The sequence below is a fragment of the Rhamphochromis longiceps genome, linkage group LG22 (assembly GCF_057381845.1).
Source record: "Rhamphochromis longiceps isolate RC_006_pf linkage group LG22, R_longiceps_female_GT1.1, whole genome shotgun sequence".
In the NCBI taxonomy this organism is placed as follows: domain Eukaryota; kingdom Metazoa; phylum Chordata; class Actinopteri; order Cichliformes; family Cichlidae; genus Rhamphochromis; species Rhamphochromis longiceps.
In genome coordinates, this window is record NC_140577.1 from 8,748,782 (window position 1) to 8,768,382 (window position 19,601).

The 19,601-nt window shown below is 39.9% G+C and overlaps 3 protein-coding genes across 3 annotated transcripts; 2 read left to right on the forward strand and 1 right to left on the reverse strand.

Moving 5' to 3' along the window:
- Positions 1-717: 717 nt before the first annotated feature.
- tomm40l (translocase of outer mitochondrial membrane 40 homolog, like) lies at positions 718-8,903 on the forward strand. Its single transcript, XM_085396695.1, has 10 exons — positions 718-855; positions 3,925-4,139; positions 4,230-4,297; positions 4,684-4,776; positions 4,858-4,959; positions 6,123-6,228; positions 6,379-6,501; positions 6,586-6,662; positions 6,749-6,851; positions 8,141-8,903. The coding sequence occupies exons 2-10, from the start codon at positions 3,926-3,928 to the stop codon at positions 8,278-8,280; spliced, it is 1,026 nt and encodes a 341-aa protein (XP_085252821.1). The 5' UTR covers positions 718-855; position 3,925; the 3' UTR covers positions 8,281-8,903.
- Positions 8,610-13,790, reverse strand: LOC146643357 (uncharacterized). Its single transcript, XM_085396699.1, has 4 exons — positions 12,550-13,790; positions 12,415-12,462; positions 12,180-12,330; positions 8,610-12,087 (listed from the first exon to the last, which is right to left on the reverse strand). Exons 2-4 carry the CDS (start codon positions 12,446-12,448, stop codon positions 11,520-11,522), a joined length of 753 nt encoding a protein of 250 aa, XP_085252825.1. The 5' UTR covers positions 12,449-12,462; positions 12,550-13,790; the 3' UTR covers positions 8,610-11,519.
- A 2,366-nt stretch (positions 13,791-16,156) lies between these two features.
- LOC146643358 (apolipoprotein A-I-like) lies at positions 16,157-17,393 on the forward strand. Its single transcript, XM_085396700.1, has 3 exons — positions 16,157-16,337; positions 16,434-16,587; positions 16,709-17,393. Exons 1-3 carry the CDS (start codon positions 16,298-16,300, stop codon positions 17,157-17,159), a joined length of 645 nt encoding a protein of 214 aa, XP_085252826.1. The 5' UTR covers positions 16,157-16,297; the 3' UTR covers positions 17,160-17,393.
- Positions 17,394-19,601: the final 2,208 nt, after the last annotated feature.

The following is a 19,601-nucleotide window of genomic DNA, read 5'->3' on the forward strand; positions in this document are numbered from 1 at the left end:
TTGTGTCTATCCTCTAAGTTCAGTATATAACCCATTTTTATCTGCATGTGAATTGTGGTAAATAAAATATTTTTGGGGAAATGGAAAAGCCACACCTCAAACATACATTATGAAAAATATCTGAACATCTATTTTTATTTATTTAAGTAATTATTACAGAAGGTATGAATCATGATTTAGTGGTCACTCAAGCTACCTTTATAGGTTAAACTTGTATCAGTGTCCTTCTTGGTATCAGCCCTGTATTTACTTGGTGTGGGCTGGATACCAAAGTTTGCAGTATTGCACTTCACTAGTGGAAGATGATAGTACATTTTTCTCTGTGTACTCTGGGTTTGTATGTGTACGTCTTTCTCCACCTTGCTAACTGTTCATCTACTGTTTTGGGCCTCCAGCTAAAAAATGTAAAGGTGCTGCTCGTTGTGTAGCCATAATGGGACAGAGGCCTGTTGTTTGAAAACAATGTTTTTTGTTTGCTTGGAGATCCTCAGGCTACCTTTTGACCTTGAAAGTATTTCTTCTTCACCTTTTACTACAACCGCCCTTAAAACTCCAACCAACCGCCCGCCTATTCTCTCTTAATCGGCGTCAGCGCCCCGCCCCCTTACGGCTGACCGTTCCTTGTTTAGCCAATAATGCTTGAGAATGAGCATTACATCATCTCGAAGCCCGGCCTGCGATTCGTCAAGGACGCCTCATATGACTGATAGATGACTTCGTCAATTATGTCCGCGGATACATGCTCCTTCATCCAATCATCATTTTGCATTGACGAAAAAGGCGGGGCTCCCGCGTCTTCTTCGTTGGTGCCATTGGCTTCAACTTCCGGCTGTATCGTCCTCTGGAAATCACAACGTGAGTAGCATTTGAAAGCTCTGTATTTTATATAACGTGACGCTTCAGTGGAAGCGTGTTGGCGGTTTTGTTCGGCAACTTTTGTCTCACAGATCGGCCGCAGTTTTCCTCCATAAGCAGCAGCGTTTCATCTCCAGGCTGTCAGTTGCTGTTTGTAAAGCTAGCCAGCAAGCTAATCAGGTGCTAAAGGAGCTAGCACGGCTAACGCATTCATGCTTTCTTATACATGAGGCAGTTCCCATTCAGGGTGTTAGCTACAAAAAATTATGAGAGTATATAATAATTGCTGGTTTGTGGACATTTTCATTCTTATTGCATCATTGTTAGTTTAATTTAACCGCCTTCTTTTTACCTTAACTGCAAATGAATGAGTGTGAGCTGTGTGGAAGGAAGGTTAAAGGGACACTACACCTATTCTGCACATGTTCACTCATGAGCAACCTGAGGCACTGCTGTTTTAATGCTTAATTAGTTCAAGCAAACGCTTCCCAAACTCCGAAAGGATCAGTTTGATCTGTCACCGTGATATGCTTTTACATAATTATAAGTTTATGACTTAATGGCAACATCAGAGAGAAACGGGATCCTCCTAGTGGCGCTTGGCAGGTGGTGGGACAGAGTGGTACAGGGTGCTGCTGCTAAAGGTATAGTGCTGTGAAAGAGTAATTACCCCTTATTGTTAAGCCAAACTGTAATTAATCACATTTTTTTGGAAAGTTGAATTGACTTTCAGTAGCCACACCCAGGCCTGATTAATGCAAGAGCTGATGAATTATCAGATCACTTAAATAGAACCTCTGACAAAGTGCAGTAGGTTAAAAGATCTGCAATCATGCAACGATCTACAGAAAACCAAGAACAGATGAGAAACCAAGTTAGTGACATCTGTCACTCTGGAAAGGGTTACAAAGCAATTTCTAAGCCTTTGGGACTTCAGTGAACCACAGTGAGAGCTAAGCTCATTATCCACTAATGGAGAAAACTTCGAACAGTGATGAACCTTCACTGGAGTGGCCAGTTTACCAAAATTACTCCAAAAGAAGTTACAAAAGAGCCAAAAACAACATCTAAAGAACAGCTCTCACTCTAACCCTCACTCAGGGTCAGAGTTCATGATGAAAAAACACAAGAAAGAGACTGGACAAAAATGGCATCCAGGATTTTTACTAAAACGTCTTAATGATCCCCAAGATATCTGGGAAAATATTCTGTGGACTGATGAACGTTTTTAGAAAGGTTTGAATTCCTTTACATCTGAAGTAAAACTAACACAGCGTTTTATTTAAACAAACAACATATCAAACATATCAACAGTCAAACACGGCAGTGGTAGTGTGATGGTCCAGGGCTGCTTTGTTGCTTGATTGCAGTTTTTGCTGCCAATGGTACCTAGTTATTAGGTATAGAGGGCAGGTAGTTTTTTAGAGCCAGGTATGTTTGGATAACGTTATTCCTTCATAATTAAGAAAAAAAAAGAGAAACAAGAAAGGGCGAAAAAAAATCTACAGCTCTGTATGTTCACACTAATATTTTAAAGTGTATGCGATTTATTACTGTCATTTTGGAAACTATGCTGACTTGAGTTTTTAGTGTGAAAACAGAGGGGTGGGCTACAACACAGGTCTGATGTAGTCAGACTGACTTTGTGTTTGCTGGTTCAACAAAACCAGAAACCCCTGTCAAAGACAACAAGTGTCACAGTAGTGGTTATCATCTTTCCCAGCCCATGCTTTCGGCTCCAAGCTCTGTGTACTAACATAAAAGGCTGTGTCATTTGACGCCTCTGCACAAATGGATCCCTTGAATGCAAGCTGCTTCAGTGATGTTATCAGAGAATAGGGGATGCATATAAGATAAACCTAAAGGTATTCCTGGTGCTGCAGAAAATAATTCATTTTCTGAATTCATTCAAAAGCTGCTATTTTCTACATAATTTCAGTGCTTGTGGGGCCTATTTTGTAATGGTTTGTATCACAGATTTGTTTTGGGGTGAGTGGAAATGTCTGATCAGACATTATCTGATTTATATCACATTTAGAGGGAGGAGAATTGGTGATGGTTCCTCTCAGTTTTAAACCCAAATCTGAACATAATCTCCTCTGGACCAGCTCATGTCCTCAGCTGAAGTCACCACAGTGATCTTACCAGGTTAAGAGAGTCACCATCATGACATGAAAACTCTGACTTTAAAACTCCAGTTTTGTTCAACAACATACCCTGCTCAAGTCACTCAGGACTATTTTAAGTGTGGAGTGGACCGATAACTCAGCTCATTAACTTTTTGCCGTCCTGGGGAACTAGAACCAGCTCAGGATGATTGACTGGTTGGTCTAAATCATAAGACTCCAAGCTTATGAATCCCTTGTATCCATACTGAAGTGCTTTTCTGACAGTTGCTAAACAATAGCATCTGACTCTTTGTGGTGGGGCTCTGTTACTGTGCTGGGTTCAGTTTTGATGCTCAAAGTTAGTTGATAATGTTGTAATTGATATGGATAAAATATGAGTAGTCTCTAGGTTTGCCTGTGTTATTGACATATTTGTATTATACTTATACTAACAGTGCTGATTGTTGAAAAGAAACCTATTCTGCTCATATCGAGCTCCACATGTTTACTGCAGAGGCTTTACAGCGTTCTAGTCCAAAATAATCCAAGACCTAGGCCTTTAATTCAGGGCCTTGATATACTCTCAGTTCCTCCCCCATCTGTAACTAGCTGCTTAAGCTTCTTTTCCTGTAAGCCAACATTGTTCTGATTGGCTGACCCTCACAAACAGAAGGTTAAAACAGTAAGTGGGTCACAGACAGAGTTATTTGCCTGGAGATATTGGGGATATCAGCTATTATTGACATCATACAGCACAAAGAGTAGAAAAGCTGCTGGAACCATGACTTGAGTGCGTGTTGTAACAGTATATATACAGGATATGAGAGAAAATGAAGAAAACCATAACAAGTTTCCTTTAACGTTTCCTCAGCTTGTACTGGCAGTCTGTTATTGCGTTATAAATCAGCTACTCACTCTGTCCTTCCCTCTCTGTCTCTGTGTTTCTGTCCTGGCTATTCAGAATGGGCAGTGTTTTGGCTGCCAGCTCCCCCAACCCACCACCACCAGCCTCGGGCGGCACTCCTGCCCCTGGCTTGACGGTGCCTCCGGGCTTTGGGATGCCTCCAGTTTCCGCAGTTATACCCCAGTCTGGGGAAACCTCTGCTCAGCAGCAGGAGTCAGAAAATGCTTTGCCCAATCCAGGGGCGTTTGACGAGTGTCATCGGAAGTGCAAAGGTAAGAGGAGCAGATTTAAAAAAAATGTTTATTGGAGTGGAATGTCTGTTTGCTCTCGATTTGTCTTACCTGTGTGTGTTTTCTCCTCAGAGGTTTTTCCTTTGCAGATGGAAGGCGTGAAGCTAGTTGTTAATAAAGGTCTTAGCAATCACTTCCAGGTCAGTTAAGCTCATTTAACCTTGTTATTAGCTTGGCTAAAATTGGCTGTCTCGACTGATATCTGTGTACCCAAATGTTCAAGGATGGTGTGATGAAGATAGTTAGATTATATACACTTAAGATTCCCTGTGTCTGTAGAATGAGAGGGGGAATAAATACTGGAAGCAAAATAAGATTGTGTCAAACTTTGGCATTGACGCAGGTTTTTACAGTCATTGCATGACTGAAGCGATTCTCCTTTATGTCGATTCATGAAGTCCAGCAACATATTTCAAACTCAGATTTTACGGTGTCGTTTTAGTCTAAAGTTTTGCCGTCACTGGACTGTTTTCAGCGAACTGTAATAAATGTGAATAAAGTGCATTTTTAATCTGCGTGCTTGCAGGTGATTCACACTGTGCTGCTGAGCACCACTGGAGATTCCCTCTACAGGTTCGGTGCTACGTATGTTGGATCGAAGCAGACGGGTCCAGCAGAGGTGTGAAGCCTTAAATTCAATGTGAATCTCATCTTTACGCTGTGGTTTAAACTGTTATACAAACACTCTCCTGTTGTTCAGTCTTTTCCAGTCATGGTGGGAGACATGGACAACAGCGGCAGCCTTAACGCCCAGATCATCCACCAGATCACCAACAGGATACGATCCAAAGTGGCCTTCCAGGTGAAACCTCTTACTGCTGTCTGGACTTTTTCCCTTTAATACAACCATCAAAATGTGTGGGTCGAGTGGGGCTCTGCAGTGACTCTTGTTAACAATTCACTGCAGTTTTTAGTAATTTCTTTAAAAATAAAAATGTTTTACTCCATAGAAAGAAAATAATAAAAACAATCCAACCAACTTTGGCCGTCTAGTGTGCCACCATACTTTTTAATAGATCATTCAACAGTTCAAACAAGTTAAAGGCTTTGGACTTTATCAGACTGAGCCAGTGTTTTAATATATTTTGAAGTCTTCACAAAATCACAGTTTACACTTTACGAATGATTGATTTTGGGGGGGGGGGGGTTCCCACTAATTTCAGACTAGAGTCAGCTGATGTTTTTATATATTATATAAAGGCAACGTTTGAAGACCTCCCCAGTACCCTAAATGGCCAATTTTGACACATAAGTATATATTAATTAAGATGTGTTTGATGACTATAAGAATAGTTTTCAGTTTTTCTGAGGGTAGCTGCCTATGCAGAGACCACCCTCTGTACCCTCTGTTGCAGACCCATTTAATTTGTTCCATAAGCAGGCCTGAAATATTACAGAAACCTCTCTGTTAAACAAACAGCCTCATGGATTACTCCTAGTTGGCTTTCAAGGGGTAAAGACTAAAAGAATGTGTCATGTTGGCATTTTTTTACTTTTTACATTTACAGTTTATTCATATATTTTCCGTTGTGATAAGACGTGCCATTTTGACATAAATCCCCTCGGAGCACTTTGTGCCAGTCACATTTCCAGTTAAACCTGCTTTCAGCTGGTCCCTTATTCACCAGGGGTCACCACAGCAGGCACCTCTGCATGTTTGACAGATTTTTCCACCGGACTCTCTGACACAACCCTGTGGGATAAAACTAGGGATGCGTCACTTGTTAGCAGCCACATTTCCAGTTATCTTTGATTATTAAGCACCAGATGTGCAGAGTGTCTATATCTGCTCCATCATTATACAGTAGAAGTTGCTGGGTTTTTTCATGGTCAGATTCTTATTTTTATCTTTATTTTTTCATGTGGCGAGAAGTTTCTACGCTCAAAAATGTCTTCTGAGATGTTTCCATTTTATGTGTTATTGTTCTTGCATGATTCTAACTGTTAAATATGTTGTATCCTCAGACACAGCAAAACAAATTTGTGAACTGGCAGGGCGACGCTGAGTTCAGGGGAGAAGATTTTACTGCAACTGTCACGCTCGGAAACCCAGATGTCCTTGTTGGCTCTGGTAGGTCATCAGTCACAGATGCTGTGCAGGTCACTGTTACTGTTGTCTGTTCTTTTAAATTGGTGAAAAGCAGCTATGTAGTCAGACAAAAACAAAACTGTGATCTGCATCTGAACATCTGTTGTCATCTTGCTGTCGTGCACCTGTCAGGTATCGTCGTCGCACACTACCTCCAGTCCATAACGCCGGCTCTGGCTCTGGGAGGGGAGCTGGTTTATCACCGCAGGCCTGGAGAGGAGGGCTCAGTAATGTCTTTAGTTGGCAGATACACAGGTGAGACACAGTTTAAAGATTAATACAAAGCCTGAACTATAACGTCAGACACATGTCCTAACTGATAGATTTACTTCTCTGTAGGCAACAACTACATCGCCACTTTAACACTCGGCTCAGCGGGAGCTCATGCATCTTACTACCATAAAGCCAACGATCAGGTAACCGCATCCGCATGCATCCTTTTTGTAAGAAAGGACTCAGTATTTTTACAGTCGGCCTTCATGATGATCGGTCTCTTCTACAGTTACAGGTCGGTGTGGAGTTTGAGGCGAGTGCCCGCATGCAAGACACCAGTATGTCGTTTGGCTACCAGCTAGATGTCCCTAAAGCAAATTTACAATTTAAAGGTAAAGATGTGCACGTTTGGTAAAATAATTTCAGGAGAGCAGTTTCATCTTCATCCATCGCTGCATTTTATTTGCAGCCAAATTTTTGTGACAGATTATAGAACAAAGTCGACGTTATAAATGTGCTTTGTCATTTATAGCGTTTTTAGAGTTTTTATAAACCTTGTGGTGTCAAATATGAGCTGTGAAGATCTGAAGTTGCTTGCATCAGAAATTGCCCACCTAGCAACAAAACTGTGTCCCAGTTTTATAAGCCCCTCAGAATTTCCAAATGGTTATACATTTAAAAAAAAGGTAATTTTAAAGCAGTCGAGCTTAAATCTGCCCCGTCGTCCCATCCTTAGGTTGTTCACTTCTTCCAGGGTGAGTATAGGATGTATTTGATGAGTTTTGGCTCTCGAGCTGCTGTCTCACTGCTCTTGGTGATGAGGAACTGACGAGGAACTCTCATCACAGCCTCCAGACTGTGCTGACACCCCCACACACAGCTGGTTAGGGCACCACTGCTTCATTGGGTTAGTTTTGTTTGAGTGAAGTTGGATGAGTTTTGGGATAGTGAATATATTGGACAAAGGATGCTGAATATGGAGCTGCTGGGAAAGAGAAGATTCACGGATGTAGTGTGGCACAAGGATGCTGGGATAGTGTGATCTGCCTCCTGAAAGAAGACAAATTTGGAGTCAAACTAGCATCACAGCAGCTTGACAAACCCTCATGGTTTATGTTCTGTGAGATAACATTTGTGTTTTTTGTCAATGGGATCTGGTAGGTTTACCAAACAGAAATGTAACTGCTGCAGTAAGAAAATAAGTCCTCATTAGTTTTTATCTCATCCAACCAATGGACAGATGAGTTTGTGGTGTGGCGAGCTTACACACAACGATCCCTTGTTGTGTGTCCACTTAAATTGTGCTTAAGGTCATACTGCTGCCCAATAACAAGAAAGCGACTCACTTTCTGGACAAGAACCGCCATTAAGGCAGAGGAGGCCGCTACAGTATTCTGCTGAATGATAGATGTTGCCACATTACTGCCACATAATGCTAATGTAGGAAGAGAAGAAGCCAGAACTGGAAGCAAAGACATTGCTGGGTGTATTTTTCCCCCCCACAAAGTCTCATCCCAGTGTAATGTTCCAAAATCATTCAAATGGAGGTTAAAAACTGACACGATCACACCCAGCTGTGAAACGCACCAGGTTAGAAAAATCCAGAGGTGTACATATACACAAAGGCTTTCTCAATTTGAGAGTTTTTCTTACTTTAAATCTGCCGTTCTGCCTCTTTCAGGTTCAATTGACAGTAACTGGATAGTTGGGGCAACGTTGGAAAAGAAGTTGCTCCCGCTGCCCCTCTCTCTGGCCCTCTCCGGCTTCCTCAACCACCGCAAAAACAAGTTCCAGTGCGGTTTTGGCGTCAACATCGGTTAGGCCGACGTAGTGCCGGCTCACAAACGGCGCAGACGCACCACTGACCTAGAGACTTTACCACGGAAACTGCCGGTGACCTCTTTGGTAGCTTTGACCAATAATTATAGTGCTGGTTTCCTCAAATCATTTTTCACCACATCTGGTGAATATAAGCGGTTAATATAAATCTACATTTGACTCTAATCCTTAAAGACGAATCCCCTCGATGATCAGTAGTGTGATGAATAATGTTACCTGTCAGGAACAAGCAGACCCTCGTCATAAACAGACACATAGACAGCAGGCGGACGTAACATTAGAAGACAGATTTACAGAGCTCTTTGTTTGAGTTCAGTGCCTGTCATGTTTATTTTTTATTTTGCTCCTGATTTAAACATTTCTCTTATTAATATTTTTTTTTTTACCATTAAGTCTGTCTTTGTGTGCAGTGAGTGAAAGAAGTATCAGTTGTTGGTTACAGACAAGTTTACCAGGTGTTAGGAAGGAGTGTACTGTACTGTATGTCATGTTCACAATGCATCACTTGTTTTGTTGCCTTTTTTATGTTACATACATACTGAACAGTATATATGAGCTGTATATACCTCTTCAAAGCTGATCAATACAATTTCTTACAAAAACTGGACGTTGTGCTCGTTTCCTTCTGTCAACGTCAACTTTTTTTTTTAAGAGCCATTTGTAGCTGCTGTGTGCGTACTCCTGAACCTTCAGGAGTTGAGCAATCATACTTTGCACACAGGTACATCTTATCTAATATCAGATATTATGTTGTTGCCATGTTGTTGCCATGTTGCCTAGCAACACTCTACCAATGGGATAAATGTTTTTAGGCTTTAGCCACCTACAACACTTTATAAAAAACTATTGTATCACTTTTTTATTTCACATCTTATTCATACCCACTTGTTAAATTATCTATGATATGCTGCCTGACATCCACCTAGCAATGGCACTACCATGACCATTTTTTAGCCTTTATACTCCTGCAGCATATTGTGAAAGCATCAGTTGCTCTCCTCAACAATATATCGTTTATTTCACAGAATTTGAATTACCTCTGCCTGGCAACCTTCAAGAATGACCCAGTTTTGGCAGATAATCAGCATCTGTCATCAGTCTGCTTCAGGGTTGTAGCAGAGCTGGAGCCTGGGTGTCATAGGGCGAGAAGAAGCCTACACCTGATCACAGGTTTGTGAGGAGGAACTAAAGGCATTCTCATCATCTGTGATGACAAAAAAACTTCAATTTCACCCCTCACAGCACGTAACTGGTTACTTCACCGCTATCTTATTGGATTAGTTCTGTTTGAGTGGAGCTAAATGAGTAGACAAGGCAGCAGAATCACCGATTAACCAAAAATGCGTGATTCTGGACTGGGGGAGGAAGCTACAGAGTCAAGGAGAACATGGAAACTCATCCCACAGACATCCCACGCTGGATTCAAACCCAGGACTTTCTTGTTGTGAGGCAGCAATGCTGATCTGCATACCACGTATAAACAATCTACCACGCCAAGTTTTTTTTTCTGTTGTCAGTGTAACTAAGCTTGCCAATCGGTACTGTAGTATGGGTATGTACTGAATCAGTATCCCACATTTTGATTGATTCTAGTTTCCAGATGTCCACAAATGCATCACAAGAAACATGTGGCTCAAAGAGAGGATCAATCGATTTCTACTGTACAACTGAAACTGTTTGTGGCTGTGCGTTAATAGTTCTAATAGAAAAAGAGGAATACACAAGTGCAATGAACATACCACAGAAGTTCAGAAAGAAACGTCAGCTTCCATTCATGTTTATAGTAAGTTGAGGAACTGTAATAAATTACAGCTTATTTGTCATATTCAAATGGCAAATCTATAACATGCAGTTTTAATGTTTAATGTCAAAAGTTCAGGCTCAGCTTTGGTAAATGCCCCTCATTGACCCACACAAACTCTTTGCCTTATATTTATTGTAGTTTGTGGGCATCACATCTCCTGGTCTGCACCATTAGGATCCAACGACAGTTTAACTTTAATATCATAAACTATTAGAAACTGAAAGTAAATATATTCTATGGTGGAAAATAGATCAGAATTAGCCCCTCTTAGTCTGCCTTACAATGTCCTAAAAAGAAGACAAAACCCACAAATCAATAAGAGGTGGCATTAATCACTTTCTAACAAATTGAAAGTAAAACAGAACTTTTGAATGAAATCTTTCACATATATCATTTTGTGCTCGGAGTACAACAGAGTGAGCTGCTTGAATAACTGTTTCATTTGCTTCAATCTCTCTATGCGTCATTTGAATTGTTCATCAGTTTATCTTGGGTTGGAGACTTTGCTCCTTTGTCTTATCAGGTTGTTGTGGGAACAGCCAAAGGACTTTTCTCTGTTAAGATATTTTCTCCCGCATGTTAGATCCATAAACCAGAAGTACATCCCAGAGGCTGTTTGTCACAACAGCAATATTTTTAGATGTATTTAATAAAAGAAGTTGGAGACAGGTAGTAAAAACTAATGGAAAAAGTAAATAGAACAAGTGGAAGTATAAATAATAGATATAAATCAATTTGAGACATGAGAGATGCACATGTTTAATTGGTATGAAAATAGTGATCCTTCAGGATTATCAGCCTATAGAACATAAACATCATGACAAATTGCACTCCTCCAGTGGCATTTAAAGCTTAACATGTATACCAGTACATATATGAGCGCCACTGAAGCTTGGTATTTACTTATGATGAATAGTTATTGACCTTGGGGCACCTATTTACCGCTACTACTAATCTGTAGGTGAGCGATACATTATGCTATTTTAGATGGAGGGTGTCAAACCTTTGGCCCACCAAAAGGTCCTTTGCAAAGTATGAAAATTCCAGAGAAGTATTTTAACTATTCACAATGCTCTAAATTTAAAGGTTTGTTGTGCTGTGTAATTACAAACTGAATGTGGAAAAAAACAAGATCATAAAACTAAAGTGAGTTTGACCACCCCCCCCCCCCCCCCCCCCCCCCCCCCCCCCATTCCCCAACTGGTAAGATCAATGTTCAACTTTTTATGAGTAAAGCTTTTCAGAGATTAAACATGCTCGTTGAATTACTGACACACCTTTAATGATAATCAAGACGCAGAAAATGCAGAACTTCTGGATTTTTATTTCATAAAACAGACAGGAGTGAAGATGAAATAAATATTTGGTTTGTGATACAGAGAAAGCGCTTAAGGCTTAAGACTGAGACAGAGTCCATTTACTGGCCGATCTTGGTGAAGGTTTTCCACAGGGCGTTCAGCTGAGTCTGCAGGTCCTGAGCGCTGGAGTCCAGCCGTTCCCTCAGCTCGTCTCCATAGGGAGCCAACCTCTGCTGGATCTCCTGGGTTTTCTGAGCCACCTGGGTCTCAAAGCTCTGGGTCAGGGGCATCATGTTCCTCTGAAACTCCTCCAGGCTCTGCTCCATCTTCTGTTTCATGTTCTCGGTGTAGGGAACCATCTGGGCCTGCAGCTGGCTCATGCTCTGCTCCAGCTGCTCCTTCAGCTCCTGGCTCTTCTGCTGCAGGACGGCCTTCATGGGCTCTGGGTCCATGGCCTGAGCGTAGGCTTCAGCTCCACTCTTCAGCTCATCCACCTTGATCTGGATCTTCGCCACCATCTCCTCTGCGTTGGTGCCCATAGCGGCCAGGTCTTTCTCCAGGCGAGCCTTCAGCTGCTCGGCCTCCTGGGAGAACTGAGTCATGAAGTTCTGGGTCAAAGGAGCCACCTGAGTGTGCAGCGTAGCGACGTATTGATTCACGGTGTCGGCGCTCTGAGAGATCTTGGTGCTGATACACAGAAACAGGAAGTTATTAAACTGAAAACATATAATATATGTACATATTTTGTACTTCTTCAGACTCCTCATGCTGACTCTTACTTCACTTCCTCTCCCAGCTGGGACTCTCTGATCTGCTTCAGGGACTCCTCAGCGGTTTGTGTGGCCTTTGCAACATAATCCCAAAAGGCATCTTTCACCACTTCCAGGTTGGACTTGGGAGGCTCTGGCCACAGGATGTTGGCGTTGCAAACTGTGGATGAAAGCAGACGGTTAATTTGATCAGCTGTGATTTAAAATGGGTTCCGCTTTTAATTTGAAGGGAAGATTTACTCACTGGAGAAAAGAGCGAGAACGATGAGCGTCTTCATGATTGAAGTTGATGCTGTTGGATGAAGAGAACAGGTGCTTAGTTTAAAGCTGGATTTAGTGGTTGATTTAAGATTATATAGTTTGAAATAAGATCTTTTACCTTACAGATGCAGCTTGTCTCTTCTTCACTGTCTGATGGTTTGTGCTGTGCAGACGACCGCTTGCGGGCTTTATAGCGACGCTGAAGGTTAAAGTCCTCCTCTGGTTGCCCCGCTGGACAGTTTCTTGTCACTGTTGTGACTCCACGTCACAATCTTAGTGTTTCCATATCTTATGATACAGGCTTACTGGAATCTGGCTTGGTTAGAGTAGTTTTTCTTTAGGTTTGAACATCCTAAACAGAATCAGGTGCAGCAGAAAACAACTCGTGAAAGCTTTTTTTTCAGGAGAAACAGGAAAACCAGGTTGCCTCCCCTGTAATTTCCATTTGAGGCTGGCTAGATTTCCTCCATAGACCACCATGTTTAAGTCTTTATTTGTATTGATGAAATAAAGACGAGACTGGTACAAAAATTGTTTTGGGTCTCTTTGGTTGGTTTACACCTTTATAACAACTGTATGGTCTTTCTTTTATTTTTATTTAATCATCTATTTGGATTTTATTAAAGGCTTAGAGTTAAGGGGAGTGGCCGCTTTGACTGACAGGTGCGCCAACACAAGCAGCCGTTGACCTCACCTCCACTGATATGAGTCACTGAACTGCACCTATTTACCGTTTTTGTTCTGCTCGTGGCTTCTGAGACTGTGTTAATGGAAATTTGGGACAAATTAGACTTTTAAAGTTGCATGTGAAATAGAAACAAACTGACATAAACCAAGTGAAAAGTCTATAACAATGGTTGGACGTTAACTGAACCCAAACTTTAACCACTGGTGGATTTTCAGAGGTGAAGAAGTCTTCTGTTGCCCTAATTAGTAGATGCCTACTACTATTTGTGCTGATCGGTGTGTTAAATATCTGCCCATCTGATCTCAGAGACCAACAAGCAAACTCTCAGACACTTTGTTAATTAATTTAAACCTAACTAAATGAATATAGCACGCTTCATATACCACAAATCCAGGAATTATGAACTATTAATGTTTCTTCAAGTTATTTTTGTACCATTTTCTGGACCTTTGTACCTGATCTTGCACATGAATGGTTTCTGTCTTTTATATACAGTCTATGGCTTTTTGATGGCTCGACAGATACTTTATTGATCCCACAATTACTGTGCTACAGCAGCAGACTAAAGAATAAAAATATGCACACAGTGAGGGCTTTAAAACATGAGAGAAATTAAAGAAATATTTACATATACAGTATGTGAAGTTAGTGAAAGACTAATAAAAGCAAGACTCATTGACCACACAGCTTTACAGCTACGAAGGTTTCCAGGATTTGTAACGTGATTGGACGGCACGTCTCAGAGAACATAACCCAGCCCTAACCCCGTACACGCTGCCCTCATAGTTCCACCTCACTCTTCCCAAATACGTAGCCTTACACTTAACATCTGTACAGCTACACAATTTTAATTCTGTAAACTATTAGAAACTGAATGAAAATCTTTTCAGTCTACCAACTTCCACACGCTTGTTTCAGTTGCTTCAAGGTCTTTTTTCATATATATATATATATATATATATATATATATATATATATATATATATATATATATATACATCATTTGAAAACAGCGTGGTGTTTATCAGCAGTTTGTCCTGAGAGGAAGACTTTAGCTTCTCTTATCAGTTTGTTGAGAGGGAACAGCCAAAGGACGTTCTTTAGTGAAGATAATTTTCAGATCAGAGGGCACCAAGTCTGACTCACACTTGACTGACCTGAGATTTCTTTGTGACACACGCTGTTTGCACTGCAGTAAAACAAATTACATCTACTGTTTCTCACTTTAAAATCAAAACAATGCCTAAAGTTTTTTTTTATTCAACCTTTATTGAGACTCTGTGATGAAGTGAATCTGTAAAACCAGATGGGTCAGTTACATATGTACAATAGAGAAATGGTAGAAACTCGACTGTTTACATGGACAACTTGATTATTAATGTGTAACTCATAAAAATTCTAGTTTTCTCTCACTAGATGGAGCTGCCAGGCTGGAGGGAAACCTCAGAGAAGGTCTGTGGATGGATAGCAGCAAAAAGAAGAAGAAAAAGAAGCAGATAATTAAAATTAAGTTAAAATAAAGATAGCATTAAGGCTTTAACAAAAACAATAATATGTTTTAAATGAAAATTTTTAGGGAAGTATTTAGCTGCTCTTTTAATCCACTACTGTAAATAAATCAATTTAACAAGTGAAAAACTTCTTTTTCTTAAAGTTGCCAGTACTTAGCTGGACATTTAGATTAACTTGATTTTTCTCATTTAGGAGTACAAATGAATTAGTTCCAGACAAATATTTGCCAGTTCTTAGAAATTAAATTACTCTAAGTACAGTGAAAGAGTTCCCTTACCATGACTGTCCTGAGTCAAAGTATGTGAACTGTACTTGTTGTTGTTGTTGTTTTTTAGTTTTTTTTTAAGGAAGCAAGTTTGCATAACTTTTTAAAGTAGGGGAAACTTCCGGATTTTCCGGTGCAGTAGAATAACTGTTGCAGGACTGGAAATCACTGGGAGAAGAAGATGAAGACGATGGTGACGATGCTAGTCTGGCTTATGGAAATGTGTTAAAAACCAACACAACATGTGGCTCCAACATCCCCTCAGAGGATGAATTGAAAGAAACATTCATTTTAAATTACCTGCCTGTCAGAGTCTTTGTACTTGTGATTTATGTGTTTTAATGCTTAGTTTTACTTTCTTTACTGTCCTTCCTTCCTTGCTCTGAAGTGTTTCCCCTTTTCTTCCTCCCCCTCTCTACATCTCAGTGTTGTCTCAGTGAGTTAACTGTTTCATTATTTATTTATTATATATTAATTTTGAGGGTTTGCTCCTCGTGGTCTCATCTATCTTTGTTGTTTTCCTTTTCTCTAATTCTACCCTATTACACAATAACACTGTTGGACTTGTGTTATGTTGTATCAAAATGCAGTTCTTTTCTCTTTGTTTCGTATGTTTTATTAGTGATTATGTAAGTATTAGTCTTTGTTGTTCACCCCCTGCCTGCCCTTCGTTGTCAATTCTGCATGTTAGGTCTGTTTTTTTAAATTAAAGAATTGTGTGATACTTGCTTTTATTGTCTAGTTATGGCCCCAGCAGGCGATCCGCACCATTGCCTTTAGTGGAAGTGTTGTCCTCTCTCTTTTCCAGCACCAGTGTGCTTCCTTTGGCGTCTTTAGAGCATCAAAGTTTTGATTTCAACCAGTCTTGGAGTTTTTTTTGGTGATAATAGTTTGTTAAATGAAAGAGTTTATAAAAACCTTTTTGTGCACTAGAAAAAAGGAGTTTCCATTCAGTGCCAACCCACAGATGTTTGTATGCAGAAAACAGAAAGCCTCACAGAGTTGATCAGATCAAAAAACATGATGTAAAATTGAATTAAAGTTCTGATCATGTGTGAATTTGTAGATTTCCAAAATAAACACCAAAATGTCAGTCATGTCAGCAGTGAGAGAGGTCAGATGCTGCTCTGAAAGATGTGTGCAGTGACACTGTTAGCACTCCTGTGATGTGGAAGCAGCCATGACAGAACAGCACTCAGCGCTGGACTTTACTCCTGATTCCTCCACACGACCGGCTGCCTATATATACTGAGTCCTGACAGCACACACAGCATTCAGCAGCTGATAGACTGAACAGAAGGTGCACCAGTTAGGACAGCAGTGAGATTTGTTGCCTTCTCTGACAAAAATCACCACAAACTGTTAATTTTACTGAGTTTCTTTACAGGTGCCACGTCAGACATGCAGGTCCTCGTGGTTCTCGTCCTCGCCGTTTTCACTGGTGAGAGACTTCTCATCCATTATCTTTGATCAAGAAGTATTCATGATATTCACAAACAACAGTGAATGAGAAATGCTTTTGCCTCATTTCTCGTAGCTGGCTGCAATGCCAACGTCACATGGCACGACCAGCCCAAACAGAAGGCTGAAATGGTGAAAGATGCTTTCTGGGACTACGTTGCAAAGGTAACCGCGACCGCTGAGGAGTCCCTGAAGAAGATGAGAGAGTCCGAAATGGGACAGGAAATGAAGTAAGAGTCCTACAGTGCTTAAAAAGCTTGAATTTTGTGTTTCAAGTGGCTTTAGTTTATATTGACAGAAAAAACTTGAAGATGAAGAAGTTTTAATTCAAAGTTCTGCTTATCTCTGCAGCACCTTCATTGCAACAAGCACTGATGCCATCAACACGGTCACCAACACCCTGCGCACTCAGGTGGCTCCTCTGGCCCAGGACTTCATGTCTAAGTTCTCCCAGGAGGCAGAAAAGCTGAAGACCCAAATGGAGACGGATCTGGAAGCCGTGAGGGCCCGACTGCAGCCCTACACCGAGGAGCTGCTGGCCAAGGTGGAGGAGCTGAAGAAAGACACGGCCTCCTACGCTGAGGACCCAGAGGCCCTGAAGGCTGCTCTGCAGCAGAAGAGCCAGGAGCTGAAGATGCAGTTGGAGCAGAAAGTGAACCGGCTGCAGGCTCAGATGGTGCCCTACACAGAGGAGATAAAGGAGAAGATGCAGGAGAGCCTGGAGGAGTTTCAGAGGAGCTTTGAGGCCCAGATGACCCAGATAAGCCAGAAAATCAACGGTCTGATCCACGGGCGTGCTTAAAACTGACCCTGTAAATGGACTAGAATAAAAACTAGGTGTCAGATATTTTCTTCTGCCTTGTCATCAGTGATTGCTGCTAAATCAAGGTGGATTTTAATGTCTACATAGAAAACACAATACCTCATGTTACAGATTTTATATCTGTGAAAGAGCCTCTCAGGGCTCTTGGCTTACATGTTACGTTTTACCTCTAAAAGTGTTATCTGACAAACAACAATAAACACATTCAAGGAACTTTTGGTCTTTTCTTTGTGTTAGAAAGAGAAAATACATGTGATGTTTAAAAAAATGTGCAAATGAAGTCAAGCACGGTCACCTTTATGTGTTTAACAAAATCTCACAAACACAAACCGAGCAAATCTGCAGAGAAAAAACAATCAAACGTTTAAATGATGAGCAGAAAAATCATCACCATCAGGTAACAAAATGCACTCAGCTGCCTCTTTTTTAAAAATTTACTGCCTCACTTGATCTGGTAGCCAGTGTTATCTGACTTTACATAGGTTTTGCTACTAGGTCAGACTGTTATCTCTGTGATAACTTTGATCTTCTGTTTGGCTCTTTCGGCATGTTCACTGTTCAGGAAAGGTTAAGACAGATACAGCTGTTAATTCTGCAGTTCAACAGAAATGAGAAAGCTGCCCTGTATTTATGGGTGAAACATCAAAAAGAACAATATTGCAGCAAACATTACACATGTTTTTTTAATTTTTTAAAAAATTGCAGATTCTCCATAAACTATTGAGTACTTTTAAGTAGAACGAGTATGCAGGGAACCAAAGGACACAGGTGGGCAAAGTCAACCACAATGAAGAATGAGGCTTAGGGCTTGGAATCTCTAAGAGGGGAAATAAAGGGGACACAAAGACAAGACAAAGGAAGACAGCTTCTAAAAAAGCAACAAAGGAACAAAAGCTCAGTAAATACTGAACAAAACCGTCAACCCCTCCACCCTCGCCCTGTCGGTGTGGCTGGTGATCATACCATTTTTTTCAGTAGGATTTAAGAAGAGAGCGACTTTTCAATCAATGCATCGGGACGATATCTTTAACAGTACAGGGGCTCAGATTTGGTTGAACGTTTGCTCGTCACATGGTCACCAGTGATTTCATCATTTACACATTGTGTTTCTCTCTTTGCCCTCATTCTTCTCCGTAGCAAAATCCTCTAGTTCTCCACCTTTTTCCCATATCTTAAATATATGTGTTCACTGTCATGCAAACCAAATACTCACAGGGCCCAACCTCTGATTGGTAAGTAAACTTCTTTAAAAGTGTTTCCACATGCTGCCAAAATACTGTGGCATTAATTTAATTACAAAGCACAGAGTTTGTTTTATTGGTTACAAAGATAATTAATTACACTTTGTCAGAATACAGAAGTTTCCCGTTTGGTTTCTTTGCTGTTTCACTAAAAATATATATCAAATAAATATTAAACTTAATAAATAATGATAAAATTATTATTTAAATTGATAAATAAAGGCATTCGTTTTTATTCATGTTAAGTGCCTTGTAACTCGTTAAAATAAAAGATCACATAACTTTTAGTGTTGCTGTTTTTATTTACTGATTTTTAGAGGTCAAAATAGAAGAAGAAAAAATAAGACAAGCAAAACTGTTAAATCGATAAACTGAATAAATGCATAAAAACAATTTAGTGTGTAATAAATGCACTACTGAATATTATCTGTTTTAATTACACAATTTCAAACAGTAATGTCAACATGAAGTAATAAATTTAATAGTTTATTTGGCTGTTAAAAATAAATCAAACAACTACACACAATGTGCTTGGATTGCAATATTCCTTTATGCTAAAATACATAAATGTTACTGTACAGTGCTTTACAAATGTATTATTGTAAGGTTTATGCCGCAGTGTTAAACATGCTCATAATTACCAAAATATATTATACTTCTATATTTGTTTATCCACCAGTGCAACATCTTTAATCAAAATTATATATTTTTAATGCTAAAATATAATAATTTTGTTATCAATTATTTTTCACATTTACTATTTTAGAAAACAGCTGAAAAAACCAGTAAAGCATGTTATTATTTTTCGATTAAGATGCCAAATGACAGTAATTTAGTGCGATTCTTGAACAGAAAAAATAGTTTTAGTGGTTGAATGATATATTTGATTAATTTCTGACTTCTTACAAATAAAAAATATAAAATAAAAATAGAAGTTTTTTTTGGTCTAAATATTTGTAAAGCAATATATTTGTATATTAGTGTAGATGTCTTCATGACTTTTCTGATTTTTTTTTTTTTTTTTTTTTTGCATGTTATATGTTTAATGTATCACATTTTCTACATATATATTTAATAAGAAGAAGGCTACATGTAAGTTCCCACATCTGCAGACAATAAAGCTATTAACTTTGCTCTGTTCTGTGTCAAACTTGCTAACTGGAAAGTTTCCCATCTTATA